At 40.7% G+C, this 14,986-nt stretch overlaps 1 protein-coding gene across 1 annotated transcript in view; it reads left to right on the forward strand.

Annotated features, from left to right (window-relative positions):
• Positions 1-14,986, forward strand: part of l(2)k09022 (HEAT repeat containing 1 homolog l(2)k09022) — a 341,532-nt gene that overhangs the window by 121,762 nt on the left and 204,784 nt on the right. The window contains exons 12-15 of the mRNA XM_071671810.1: positions 1,135-1,323; positions 1,778-1,900; positions 3,429-3,530; positions 14,089-14,345. Of these exons, the coding sequence (XP_071527911.1) occupies positions 1,135-1,323; positions 1,778-1,900; positions 3,429-3,530; positions 14,089-14,345 (671 nt within the window). The remainder of the gene's footprint in view (positions 1-1,134; positions 1,324-1,777; positions 1,901-3,428; positions 3,531-14,088; positions 14,346-14,986) is intronic.

Consider the following 14,986-nt stretch of genomic DNA (forward strand, 5'->3'; position numbering starts at 1 on the left):
TAAAAAACTTCACTTCCTCCAATTTTTCTCTGTTCAAACTTACATTTCAACTAACTTGTCCCTCTACCCTGCTGAACCTAATAACCTTGTTCTTATTCACATTTACTCTCATTCACATTTATATTACTATGAGTCCACTGGGAAATGAAACATGATAACTTCTCAAGTGCACTTTCGTGTAATAATACCCTAGTCTGAGCCAGGTACCCATTTTCTTGACCACCTCCTAGGGGTGGATGAACAGCTGGGTTGACTATGGACTGACTGCCACAACTAGGATTCGAACCTATGCGCTCAACCCTGGGTGGCCTGTGAATGCTTAATGGTTGGGAATGCTAACCGCTACACCATGGAAGCCCATGGCATAGTAGCCTTACATCTTTTTACTTCCTTCACATTTGCTTTGCCATCTATTGCACCACTATGGATCTCTTATTATCACAACTTCTTTGAACCCATACTGGAGTAGAAGTTTCCATTGTGACTCTTGTAACTTTGTTGAATTTAACACTCTTGAAATTCAGTTTCTTCCCATACTCATAATTTCTCACTATAAAGAGTGCTGATAGCAATAATTTCTTGAAATTAGAGCTATGAGATATGAAGAAAAGTTTTTATTGAGGGTATTTCTTTAGTGCTACCTCGCAAACACGGGAGACAGCGACAAAGTATAAAAAAAAAAAAAAAAAAAATTTCTTTAGAGGAACATTTAAAAGGCACCTTGAAAAAAAAAAGAGGTTTATAGTTGTCAGAGAATACAAAAGAGGTAAAGATTTGAGATCTTATTTTGTTAGTAAAGAAACATATATTACAGTGGCCCACCCTTGAGTTACCAACAGCCACACAGTAAGTGCATGATGCAGTTGGTATCTGAGTATTACATTGTCTAGCTAATGGCAGAGGCATGGAGGCAGCCAGCTTGCAGGAGTAGAAATTGAAGTAATATCTGTACAAGAGTGAAAGAATGAATAGTGTGCCATAGGGAAAGTTAATCAGACTTTGAGATCAGATTGGGGGCAGCAGTGTAAAGTGTTGTGTGTGTGTCAGTTCATGTATTTTTATGAATAGCCTTCAAATCCTGATTAGTTCTAAGGTTTTTGCCTTATGTTATTGATGAGATTTTCTTCCATACAGTGTTCTGTGGATAGATCAGATCAGATTATAGAACAGCTTTCTACACAAGACCTTGAAATGTGTGTAAAGCTGGTGATGGGGGGTTCACTGCCAGTCTCCTTTCTTGCTGTGTGCCTTAAAGAAGCTGTCAGAGTCTTCAAGCTCCCTGATCTCTGCACCAGATTACGGTATTGGACACCATGTATGGAGGTACTGAATTGACTCATTTTGAAAGTTTTATGGGATACCATATTAGACTTTCAGGCATTTAAGGAAAGATAATATTATGTTTTCAGTTCAGATATCAGATCCTAAGTGCAATATGAAATTAGCTTTTTATACTTACGACGGTGTTTGTAAGACTACATTTGACTATGGACTATGATTCCAGTAATATTTATATAATTTCCTTCAGTGGTAATTATACTCCCTAAAAAGCAGATTAACAAGTAAGATTTAGATGTTTACCCAGTATGGAGCAGTAATACCATTTGGTACCATCTGCCTAGAAGCTTTAGAAAATTGTAATGCTAAATTTCATGTCATCCATGCTTTTACCGGCATTAATGGTTTGCCTGTTGGTAACATACACAATTTGTTTTTGTGAGTTGGCTGTTTTATTGGACATGGTAATCCCTTGTTACAAATGCCAATCTTCTTGCAGGGTCCCACTTTTGAGGGAAATATACCACTTCTTATAAAGGGTATGAAGGGGGCAGCTCAGCTGGAGGGATTTAAAGAAATAGGAAACACACTGAGGAACAATGTGATCACCATAATTCTAAAGGTATGTTATATAGAGTTTGATTTTTTCATATGATTCTCTTATCTGTTTGCTTATCTGGGAGCTCCCTCAAGGAGGTAGTAACTGCAAAAGAGTCTCCATGACTGATGAACTCCATTGCTGCTTCTTAGCCTTTAGTGCCTAACCCTTAACAGTGTTTCCAGAGGCTTCTACCTAATGTTCATACCAACTTCTTCTACCTAATGTTTCTCCCTACTACTACTACTGAATGCTCCTGTTTACTGTTCCTATCTACTACTTCGCCCTAATATTTCAACCTAATGCTCCTGCTTAATGTTCCTATCCACTGCTTCTATCTATTGCTCCTACCATTTTGGCAAAAACAGGGCTAGCACATAGTGCTAACTGCAGGAAATTGTAGAGTTACGAAGAACGAGTTGTTTGAGTTAAGTGCTTTCAAATGTTATGTGTGATAAGGAGGGATTGTAAGTTTGTAAAACGAATGCCAGCATACCATTTGTAGGTGAGGTAGAAAGAAAAGACTGCTACCTGGGTCAGAGAAGTGCAGCTTGATAACCATTGAAGTGCTGGCTCACTATGCAGCTGTCACTGACCCTGCCTATACCCATGTGGGTAGTACTAGTAATATACCTCCATGGTTGGTGGCAGCTTTCCAACTGCTACCTTCCACTTTATGAATATCTTAGTAGCTCTTATTAAAGTGCATTTTCATTCACATTCACCCTCTCACTTTATCCTTCTACCATACCCACATTTTTTGTTTTTGCATATTCTCATTGACCTCATTGAAGAATACTCTTAGTCTTTCTTTTAGCATCTGGGGTTTCCAGTGTCCCATCTCTGTACCTCATATTTCTATATTTTACTGACTTGGAGTACTATGCTTTTCACCATCTCAGAATGAATTTTGCTACACAGCTCTAATGTAGTGCTGTGGATTTCACCGCCCCAAAATAAACTTTGCTGTGCAAGTAGCTGATACTTTTTATAATTATCTGGCTGTTGGACTTACATTCAAAATTCCAGATTGTTCTGTTCTAGTCGTTATTGCAAGTAGTCCTTCAGTATTTTAGCTGGTAGCCTTCCATCCTCTGTTCCTCCAGCTGTATTTGATATTCAGATTTCCCTTTCTTAGAGATGATCTTTTTTCTTTTATTTATGTTCTCATTTTGCTGTTATTTACGTATCATTTCCTGTTTCTTCAATCTTGATCAATTATGATGTATTATTTTCATCATTGGTTATAACCTCACTCACAAGCTCATCAGTTTGCATATTTCATTTCCAGTGTAAGAGTGCTCTTCATTTTGTTGTTATATATAGCATTTCACCCAGTCTACTTCAAAATTTCATGCTCAGTATGCTGTATTTTAAAGGAGACCAGGTACCATTTGTTGTACTGTATTACCTTGGTCTTTATGTAAATCCTTTGTCCTGGATTTTCATATTCAGTTACTCTTTTTGGTATATTTTATTTATTTTGATTACAGTGTGAGATATGATTTATTTCATCTATTTCATTATTTTTCATAATTTTTTTCTTTTACAGGACTGTTTAGAAACACCAGAAAGTAGATACTATTTCTTAGCCATCCTGTGGGGCTGGCATCCATCCCTCGGCTTCTCAAATGTAATAGATGAAACATTGCAGGTAGTATTGGAGCTATTTATTTATACATATGATTTATATCCAAAGGTATCCCATGATCAAGGAGATAATTTTGTCAGGGATTATCTGGGCTTGTATCATTCCAACCTTCTTAACCCTTTTGGTGCATGATTAGATATCAGGATGGTTCCAGAAAAGTGTCAATAATGCACCTAAGAATGAGATTATTAATTTGAATTTTTCCAACATTTTTTCAGCATCAAAAGATACATAATATTTTCAGTTACTGGAGCTAGAATTCCTTTAAACTTATGCTGGATAGGGGGAGATTATTTAGATAAAAGATGCAGAAAATTAATAACATTTCTTATCCCTTAGATGTTTTGTAAATTAACCCAACCAAGTACATGAACATCTAGATTTATTTTATATTATGAAAGAAAAAGTTTGTATATCGGTATGCATTATGATATCACTTTTTGTATGTGAAGTGAAGGATTTTCTTGAAAATGTGACAAATTTCTGGTGAAAAGTGAAAGTTGTTATTTTGCCATGGTTTTAATTCTTTGCCCACACTTCATTGTAGATTGTGATAATATCAGTACAGAATACATTATTATGTACATTATAGATTTTTCACATTAAAATTGATATAGAATATGACTAATACCCCAAGTCTAAGAATGGAGACCCAAAGTTATATCCAATCTTTTACATCATTCAGATGCAGTCTAAAAATGGAAGGTTCTGGCATTGCATATTCTCAATCTTATGACATTTGTCTGTTGGGGATGAGAGAGCTTGGGAAGTGAGTCACTTGTTGTTCGCTGATGATACAGCGCTGGTGGCTGATTCATGTGAGAAACTGCAGAAGCTGGTGACTGAGTTTGGTAAAGTGTGTGAAAGAAGAAAGTTAAGAGTAAATGTGAAAAAGAGCAAGGTTATTAGGTACCGTAGGGTTGAGGGTCAAGTCAATTGGGAGGTAAGTTTCAATGGAGAAAAACCGGAGGAAGTAAAGTGTTTTAGATATCTGGGAGTGGATCTGGCAGCGGATGGAACCATGGAAGCGGAAGTGAATCATAGGGTGGGGGAGGGGGCGAAAATCCTGGGAGCCTTGAAGAATGTGTGAAAGTCGAGAACATTATCTCAGAAAGCAAAAATGGGTATGTTTGTAGGAATAGTGGTTCCAACAATGTTGTATGGTTGCGAGGTGTGGGCTATGGATAGAGTTGTGTGCAGGAGGATGGATGTGCTGGAAATGAGATGTTTGAGGACAATGTGTGGTGTGAGGTGGTTTGACCGAGTAAGTAATGTTAGGGTAAGAGAGATGTGTGGAAATAAAAAGAGCGTGGTTGAGAGAGTAGAAGAGGGTGATTTGAAATGGTTTGGGCACATGGAGAGAATGAGTGAGGAAAGATTGACCAAGAGGATATATGTGTCAGAGGTGGAGGGAACTAGAAGAGGGAGACCAAATTGGAGGTGGAAAGATGGAATGAAAAAGATTTTGTGTGATCTGGGCCTGAACATGCAGGAGGGTGAAAGGAGGGCAAGGAATAGAGTGAATTGGATCGATGTGGTATACCGTGGTCAACGTACTGTCAATGTATTGAATCAGGGCATGTGAAGCGTTTGGGGTAAACCATGGAAAGTTGTGTGGGGCCTGGATGTGGAAAGGGAGCTGTGGTTTCGGTGCATTATTGCATGACAGCTGGAGACTGAGTGTGAGCGGATGGGGCCTTTGTTGTCTTTTCCTGGCGCTGCCTTGCGCACATGAGGGGGGGAGGGGGATGTTATTTCGTGTGTGGCGGGGTGGCGATGGGGGTGAGTAGGGGCAGACAGTGTGAATTGTGTGCATGTGTGTATATATGTGTGTACGTTGGGATGTGTGGGTGTGTATGTTTGCGTGTGTGGACGTGTGTGTGTGTGTATTTGTGTGGGGGTAGGTTGGGCCATTTCTTTCGTCTGTTTCCTTGCGCTACCTCGCAGGCACGGGAAACAGCGACAAAGCAAAATAGATATAAATAGATATTACATTTGTGCACTACTGGTGTAGCTGAGCTGGTTGATGGAAGTAGGTCAGGTGTTAAAGCCTCCTCATCATCCAGTTGTACTTATGAGGCTTCACAATCAGGATCATCACCATTTTGGAACTCTCACCCATTCTCAGTTACTGCCAAAATGTCTTCAGTTTTTCCATCAGTTGTCTCTCCTCCTCTTGCCAATCATGACTATTATGAAAAAAACAAGTTTTTGGAAATTATTTAGCACAGGCCTAAAAACTCGTGTTTAGCAGCTTGTTCTTTGGACAATATTGTCATAAAAGGGATTATAAAGCATATTGGTTACATAGTAGTTAATAGATAATTGACTAATAAATCAATGTCACACTCAAAACACTGGTTAAATGATGCAAGGATTAAGTGGCTACTTATTCTACATAATCATTCAGCTGATCAAATCTCAAGAAACACTGTATACATGCTGCACTGCCTGGTGAAGGCATCCCTTCAAACTTAAGGCCTGTGCGTGCCTATAAGAGGATATAAAAACATGCTAATAAATATCTTAGAATCATATAACATTTGTAACTTGCCCACAACTATGAATTCAAATTCCCCTGTTGTACACATAGACTCCATGAAGAAGCAAACAAGAATGCAGAAACTGTAAACACAGACATATGTAGGCATTTGAGTGCTTTATTACGAAACCTCTTACATATTGTTGTAAATCAGAGGGTAAACCATGGAAAGGTCTGTGGAGCCCGGATGTGGATAGGGAGCTGTGGTTTTGGTGCATTGTACATGACTGCTAGAGACTTGAGTGTGAACAAATGTAACCTTTTTTGTCTGTTTTATTGGCGCTACCTCCCTGAAGCAGGGGGTAGCGATGCTGTTTCCTGTGGGGCGAGGTAGCGCCAGGAGGAAACACCTGATCCACACATCCTCTGCTGCTTCTGGAACCACACTGCTCCTCCCCAATCTGATGCTCTGTACATGCCTTCACCATCTTAATCGATACCTTCCCCTACAGTTTTCCAAGAGCACACAAGCATACGTATGTGAGTGGGAGAGACAGTCAGAGGGCATTATTAGATTACATGTTAATTGTTAGGTTTGTAAAAGAGACTTTTGGATGTGAATGTGCTGAGAGGGGCAGGTGGAGGGATGTCTGATCACTGTCTTGTAGAAGCAAAGGTGAAGATTTCTAGAGGTTTTCAAAAAAGAAGAAAAAATGTTGATTAGAAGAGAGTGGTGAGAGTGATTGAGCTTGGAAAGGATACTAGTATGAGAAAGTACCAGGAGAGATTGAGTGTAGAATGGCAAAAGGTGAGAGCAAATAATGTGAGAGGAGTGGGGGAAGGAATGGGATGTATGTAGGGAAGCAGTGATGACATGTGCAAAAGATACATGTGGGATGAGAAAAGTGGGAGGTGGGCAGATAAGAAAGGCTAGTGAGTTGTTAGTGAAAGAGAAAAGAGAGGCGTTTGGACAAAACTCACAAGGAAGGAGTGAAAAGGACTGGGAGATGTATAAGAGAAAGTGGCAGTTGGTCAAGAGGAAGATGCAAGGGTTGAAAAAGAGGGCGAATGAGAGCTGGGGTGAGAGAGTATCATTAAACTTCAGGGAGGATAAAAAGACGTTTTGGAAGGAGGTGAATAATGTGCACAAGACAAGAGAACAAATGGGAACATTGGTAAAGGTGGCAAAGACGAAGTGATAACATGTAGTGATGAAGTGAGGAGTTGGGGTGAGTATTTTGAAGGTTTGTTGAATGTGTTTGATGATAGAGTGGCAGATATAGGGAATTTTAGTCGGGGTGGTGTGCAAAGTGGGTCAGGGAGAATGGGTTTGGTGAAGAGAGAAGTAGTGAAAGCTTTGTGAAAGATGAAATCTGGCAAGGCGGCGGGTTTCGATGGTATTGCATTAGAATTTATTAAGAAAGTGGGTGACTGTGTTGTTGATTGGTTGGTAAGGATATTCATTGTATGTATGGATCATGGTGAAGTGCCTGAGGATTGGCAGGATGCATCGATAGTGCTGTTGGACAAAGGCAAAGGGGATAAAGGTGAATGTTCAAACTGCAGAGGCAGAAGTTTGTTGAGTATTCCTGGGAAATTGTATCAGAGGGTATTGATTGAGAGGGTAAAGGCATGCAGAGCATCAGATTGGGGAAGAGCAGTGTGGTTTCAGAAGTGGTGGAGGATGTGTGGATCATGCATTTGCTTTGAAGAATATGTTAGAAATACTTAGAAAATCAGATGGATTTGAATGTAGCATTTGTGGATTCGGAGAAGGCATATGGTAGGGTTGATAGAGAAGCTTTATAGAAGGTCTTAAGAGTATATGGTGTGGGAGGTAAGCTGAGAGAAGCAGTGAAAAGTTTTTACCAAGGATGTAAGGCATGTGTATGAGTAGGAAGAGAGGAGAGTGATTGGTTCCGAGTGAAGGTTGGTCTGTGGCAGGGGTGTGTGTTGTCCATATGGTTGTTTACTTTGTTTATGGATATGGTGGTTACGAAGGTAAATACAAGAATTTTGGAGAGGGACAAGTATGCAGTCTGTCGAGGATGAGATGGCCTGGGAAGTGAGTCAGTTGTTGTTCGCCGATGATAAAACTCTGGTGGTTGATTTGAGGTAGAAATTGCAGAGGTTGGTGACTGAGTTTGAAAAAGTGTGTGAAAGGAGAAAGTTTAGAGTAAATGTGAATAAGAGCAAGGTTATTATGTTCAGTAGGCTTGAGGGACTAGATAATTGGGATGTATGTTTGAATGGAGAAAAATTGGAGGAAGTGAGGTGTTTTAGGTATCTGGGAGTGGACTTAGCAGTGAATGGAGCCATGGAAGTGGAAGTGAGTCACAGGGTGGAGGAGGGGACGAAGGTTTTGGGAATGATGAAGAATGTGTGGAAGGAGAGAAATGTATCTTGGAGAGCAAAAGTGGGTATGTTTAAAGGAATAGTAGTTCCAACAATTTTATATGGTTGTGAGTTTTGGGCTATAGATAGGGTTGTAGGAGGAGGGTGAATGTGTTGGAAATGAAATGTTTGAGGACAATATGTGGTGTGAGGTGGTTTGATCAAGTAAGTAATGAAAAGGTAAGAGAGATGTGTGGAAGTAAAAAGAGTGTGGTTGAGACAGCAGAAGTGTGGTTGTTGAAATGGTTTGGACATATGGAAAGAGTGAGGGAGGAAAGATAGACTGAGAGGATATATGTGTCAGAGGTGGAGGGAACAAGAAGCAGGAGACCAAATTGGAGTTGGAAGGATAGAGTGAAAAAGATTTTGAGCTATCAGGCCTAAACATAGAGGAGAGTGAGAGATGTGCAAGGAATAGAGTGAATTAGAATAATGTGGTATACTGGGGTCGACATGCTGTCACTGGCCTGAACCAGGGCATGTAACATGTCTGGAGTAAACCATGGAAAGGTCTGTGGGGAGTGGATATGGACAGGAAGCTATGGTTTCAGTGCAATACACATGACAGCTAGAGAGAGACTGTGGGGTAGTGTTACTGTTTCCTGTGTGACTGGGTAGTGCCAGAAATGGATGAAGGCAAGTAAGTATGAATATTTACATGTGTTTATATGTATTTGAATTTCTGAAAGGGGAAACTGGAGGAGGCATGTGGGGAGTGCTCATCCTCCTCGAAGTCTCAGATTGGGGTGTCTAAATGTGTGTGGATATAACCAAGATGAGAAAAAAGGAGAGATATGTAGTATATTTTGAGGAAAGGAACCTGGATGTTTTGGCTCTTGAATGAAACGAAGCTCAAGGGTAAAGGGGAAGAGTGGTTTGGGAATGTCTTGGGATTAAAGTCAGGGGTTGGTGAGAGTGCAAGAGCAAAGAAAGGAGTAGCACTCCTCCTGAAGCAGGAATTTTGGGAATATGTGATAGAGTTTAAGAAAGTAAATTCTAGATTGATATGGGTAAAACTGAAAGTGGATGGAGAGAGATGGGTGATTATTGGTGCCTATGCGCCTGGTCATGAGGAGAAAGATCATGAGAGGCAAGTGTTTTGGGAGCAGCTGAGTGAGTGTGTTAGCAGCTTTGATGCATGAGGCTGGGTTATAATGATGAATGATTTGAATGCAAAGGTGAGTAATGTGGCAGTTGAGGGTATAATTGGTGTACCTCGGGTGTTCAGTGTTGTAAATGGAATTGATGTAGAGCTTGTAGATTTGTGTGCTGAAAAAGGACTGGTGCTTGGGAATACCTGGTTTGAAAAGAGAGATATACATAAGTATACGTATGTGAGTAGGAGAGATGGCCAGTGTTATTGGATTACTTGTTAATTGATAGGCATGTGAAAGAATGACTTTTGGATGTTAATGTGCTGAGAAGGGCAGCTGGAAGGATGTCTGATCACTATCTTGTGGAGGTGAAGGTGAAGATTTGTAGAGGTTTTCAGAAAAGAAGAGAGAATGTGGGGAGAAGAGAGTGGTGAGAGTAAGTGAGCGTGGAAGGGAGACTTGTGTGAGGAAGTATCTGAGCGATTGAGTGCAGAATGGCAAAAGGTGAGAGCAAATGACATGAGGAGAGTGGGGGAGGAATGGGATGTATTTAGGGAAGCACTGATGACATGTGCAAAAGATGCTTGTGGCATGAGAAAGGTGGGAGGTGGGCAGATTAAAAAGGATAGTGAGTGGTGGGATGAAGTAAGATTGCTAGTGAGAGAGAAGAGAGAGGCATTTGGATGGTTTTTGCAGGGAAGTAGTGCAAAAGACTGGGAGATGTATAAAAGAAAGTGGCAGGAGATCAAGAGAAAGGTGCAAGAGTTGAAAAAGAGGGCAAATGAGAGTTGGGGTGAGAGAGTATCATTAAATTTTGGGGAGAATAAAAAAATGTTTTGGAAAGAGGTAAATGAAATGCGTAAGACAAGAACAATTAGGATCATCAGTTAATCAGGCTAATGGGGAGGTAATAACAAGTAGTTAGGAAGTGAGAAGGAGATGGATTGAGTATTTTGAAGGTTTGTTGAATGTGTTTGATGATAGAGTGGCAGATATAGAATGTTTTGGTCAGGGTGGTGTGTGAAGTGAGAGGGTCAGGGAAAATTGTTTGATAAACAGAGAAGGGGTAGTGAAAAATTTGCGGAAGATGAAAGCCGGCAAGGTGGCGGGTTTAGGTGGTGCTGCAGTGGAGTTTATGAAAAATGTGGGTGACTATGTTGTTGCTTGGTTGGTAAGGATATTCACTGTATGTATGGATCATGGTGAAGTGCCTGAGGATTGGTGAAATGCATGCACAGGGCCTTTGTACAAAGGGAAAGGAGATAAAGGTGAGTGTTCAAATATCAGAGGCATAAGTTTGTTGAGTATTTATAGGAAATTTTATGGGAGGGTATTGAATGAGAGGGTAGAGGCATGTGCAGAACATCAGATTGGGAAGAGCAGTGTGGTTTCAGAAGTGGTGGAGGATGTGTGGATCAGGTGTTTGCTTTGACAAATGTACGTGAGAAATATTTAGAAAAACAGATGGATTTGTATGTAGCATTTATTGATCTGGAGAAGGCATATAGTAGGATTGATAGAGATGCTTTGTGGAAGGTTTTGAGAGTATATGGTGTGGGAGGTAAGTTGCTTGAAGCAGTGTGAAAAGTTTTTACCTAGGATGTAAGGCATGTGTACAAGTAGGAAGAAAGTGATTGGTTCCCAGTAATTGTCAGTTTGCGGCAGGGGTGCGTGATGTCTCCATAGTTGTTTAATTTGTTTATGGATGGGGTGGTTAGGGAGGTGAATGCAAGAGTTTTGAAGAGAGGAGCAAGTATGCAGTATGTTGTGGATGAGAGGGTTTAGGAAGTGAGTCAGTTGTTGTTCGCTGATGATACAGCGCTGGTAGCTGATTCAGGTGAGAAACTGCAGAAGCTGGTGACTTAGTTTGGAAAAGTGAGTGAAAGAAAAAAGCTGAGATTAAATATGAATAAGAGCAAGGTTATTAGGTTCAGTAGGGTTGAGAGAGAAGTCAGTTGGTAGGTAAGTTTGAATGGAGAAAAACTGGAGGAAGTGAAGTGTTTTAGATATTTGGGGGTGGATGGAACCATGGAAGTGGAAGTGAGTCACAGGGTGGGGGAGGGGGCGAAGGTTCTGGGAGCGTTGAAGAATGTGTGGAAGGCAAGAATGCTATCTTGGAGAGCAAAAATGGGTATGTTTGAAGGAATAGTGGTTCAAACAATGTTATATGGATGCGAGGCATGGGCTATAGATAGGGTTGTGCGGAGGAGGGTGGATTGGTTGAAAATGAGACGTTTGAGGACAATATATGGTTTAAGGTGGTTTGATCGAGTAAGTAATGAAAGGGTAAGAGAGAAGTGTGGTAATGAAAAGAGTGTGGTTGAGAGAGCAGAAGAGGGTTTATCGAAATGGTCACATGGAGAGATTGAGTGAGGAAAGATTGACAAAGAGGATATATGTGTCAGAGGTGGAGGGAATGAGAAGTGGGAGACCAAATTGGTGGTGGAAGGATGAAGTGGAAAAGATTTTGAGCAATTGGGGCCTGAACATGCAGGAGGGTGAAAGGTGTGCAAAGAATGTGTGAAGTGTCTGGGGTAAACCTTGGAAAGTTTTGTGGGGACTGGCTGTGGAAAGGGAGTTGTGGTTTCGGTGCATTACACATGATAGCTAGAGACTGAGTGTGAACGAAAGTAGCCTTTGTTGTCTTTTCCTAGTGTTACCTCGAATGTTCGTGGGGGGAGTGGGGTGCCATTTCATGTGGGCGTGGTGGCGACAGGATGAGGGCAGCAAGTATGAATATGTACATGTGTATATATGTATATGTCTGTGTATGTATATGTTGAAATGTATATGTATGTATATGTGCGGATGTGGGCGTGTATGTATATACAAAGGTATGTGGGTGGGTTGGGCCATTCTTTCATCTGTTTCCTTGCGCTACCTCGCTATTGCAGGAGACAGCGATAAAGTATAATGATATGAAATGATATGCATAATAATAGTTTATGGATGGGGTTGTTAGGGAGGTGAATACAAGAGTTTTGGAAAGAGGGGCAAGTATGCAGTCTGTTGTGGATGAGAGAGCTTGGGAAGTGAGTCAGTTGTTGTTCGCTGATGCTACAGTGCTGGTGGCTGATTCATGTAAGAAACTGCGGAAGCTGGTAACTGAGTTTGGTAAAGTGTGTGAAAGAAGAAAGTTAAGAGTAAATGTGAATAAGAGCAAGGTTATTATGTACAGTAGGGTTGAGGGTCAAGTCAGTTGGGAGGTGAGTTTGAACGGAGAAAAGCTGGAGGAAGTGAAGTGTTTTAGATATCTGGGAGTGGATCTGGCAGCGGATGGAACCATGGAAGCGGAAGTGAATCATAGGGTGGGGGAGGGGGTGAAAATTCTGGGAGCCTTGAAGAATGTGTGGAAGTCGAGAACATTATATCAGAAAGCAAAAATGGGTATGTTTGAAGGAATAGTGGTTCCAACAATGTTGTATGGTTGCGAGGCGTGGGCTATGGATAGAGTTGTGTGCAGGAGGGTGGATGTGCTGGAAATGAGCTGTTTGAGGACAATATGTGGTGTGAGGTGGTTTGATTGAGTAAGTAATGTAAGGGTAAGAGAGATGTGTGGAAATCAAAAGAGTGTGGTTGAGAGAGCAGAAGAGAGAATGAGTGAGGAAAGATTGACCAAGAGGATATATGTGTCAGAGGTAGAGGGAACGAGGAGAAGTGGGAGATCAAATTGGAGGTGGAAAGATGGAGTGAAAAAGATTTTGAGTGATCAGGGCCTGAACATGCAGGAGGGTGAAAGGCGTGCAAGGAATAGAGTGAATTGGAACGATGTGTTATACCGGGGTCGACGTGCTGTCAATGGATTGAACCAGGGCATGTGAAGCGTTTGGGGTAAACCATGGAAAGTTGTGTGGGGCCTGTATGTGGAAAGGGAGCTGTGGTTTCAGTGCATTATTACATGACAGCTAGAGACTGAATGTGAACGAATAGGGCCTTTGTTGTCCTTTCCTAGCGCTACCTCGCACACATGAGGGGGGAGGGCGTTGTTATTCCATGTGTGGCGAGGTGGTGATGGGAATGAATAAAGGCAGACTATGAATTATGTACATGTGTATATATGTATATGTCTGTGTGTATATATATATATGTATACATTGAGATGTATAGGTATGTATATATGCGTGTGTGAACGTGTATGTATATACATGTATATGTGGGTGGGTTGGGCCATTCTTTCTTCTGTTTCCTTGCGCTACCTCGCTAACGCAGGAGACAGCGAAAAAGCAAAATGAATAGATAAATAGATAATAGTCAAGAAAAAATGAAACAGAACAGAACAACCTGAAGTTGAGGGGCTGTTATGTATTGGTAGGATCAGTCAACAGGTTAAATGATTTTTTTTACCATGTTATTGCATAGCTACTGGTAATCAGTCTTTATTGTTGGTTGTAGGATCTTTTTCTCTGTATCTGTGTCTGCTTTATTGTTTATAGGCCAAAAGGATGTCTGAGGAAAATCTTAGAGCAAATGTATTCTCATTTATCTCATCAAAGGTTTAAGAAAGAATATATTTTCAAAAGGTTTCTTATTTGTAGTATATTTCTTATTATAGACTTTGTAATGACTTTTTATATTTCTTTTGCATTTACAGGCTTGGAGCTTAAGCCTAGGTTCATCTCTCTTAAGCTCCCAATCAACAAGTTTAGCATGGGCTCTTGGTACTAGCCAGCCTTTAGTTCCAGCTCTGATTTCAGCTCTAACAAATCATAGTGAAATAGTGCGGTGTAGAGCCACCGAATGCCTAAAGAGGCTTGCAGGTGTCATTGGAGGCAGACTGTCTCAGGACAACCATAGCTTGCTGCTAGAGGCAGTAATTTCACGAGCGGATGAAATTATTGCTGATGGAGGGTAAGATTTTGTAAAAGCTAATATTTTCAGTGGAATTTCTGCATTTGCCAGTGGCTTGTGATAAAAATATTATTTTGTGATACCAAGGATCATGTTTTTTGAGTACTGATAGTCATATGGTCAAATTTGTGATCACACCAGCCACTATTGTTGGGTGAAGATTTCATTAGGTTTGTACTCTATAGATAAGTGTAGTGGGGTACTGGAGATCCTTCCCTCTGTACTTTTTTTTTCCCAAAAATTCAAATGTAGTGTGTTGGGGGATGTCAATCAAGAAATATTTTTCTTAAGGTTCATACATCTATTCCTTATGCTATCTTGCCCATATGATAAAAAGTGAAGGAATAGTAGTTTCAGCAATGTTATATGGCTGCGAGGCATGGACTGTAGATAGGGTTGTAAGAAGGAGGGTAAATGTGTGAGAAATGAAATGTTTAAGAAGAATATGTGGTGTGAGATAGTTTGATTAAGTGATGAAAGGGTTAGAGAGATGTGTGGTAATAAAAAGAGTGTGGTTGAGAGAGCAGAAGAGGGTGTGTTGAAATGGTTTGGACATATGGAGAGAATGAGTGAGGAAAGATTGACAAAGAGGATATATGTGTCAGAGATAAAGGCAACAAGGAGAAGCGGGAGACCAAATT

This window comes from Panulirus ornatus, chromosome 17 (genome assembly GCF_036320965.1).
Source record: "Panulirus ornatus isolate Po-2019 chromosome 17, ASM3632096v1, whole genome shotgun sequence".
NCBI lineage: Eukaryota > Metazoa > Arthropoda > Malacostraca > Decapoda > Palinuridae > Panulirus > Panulirus ornatus.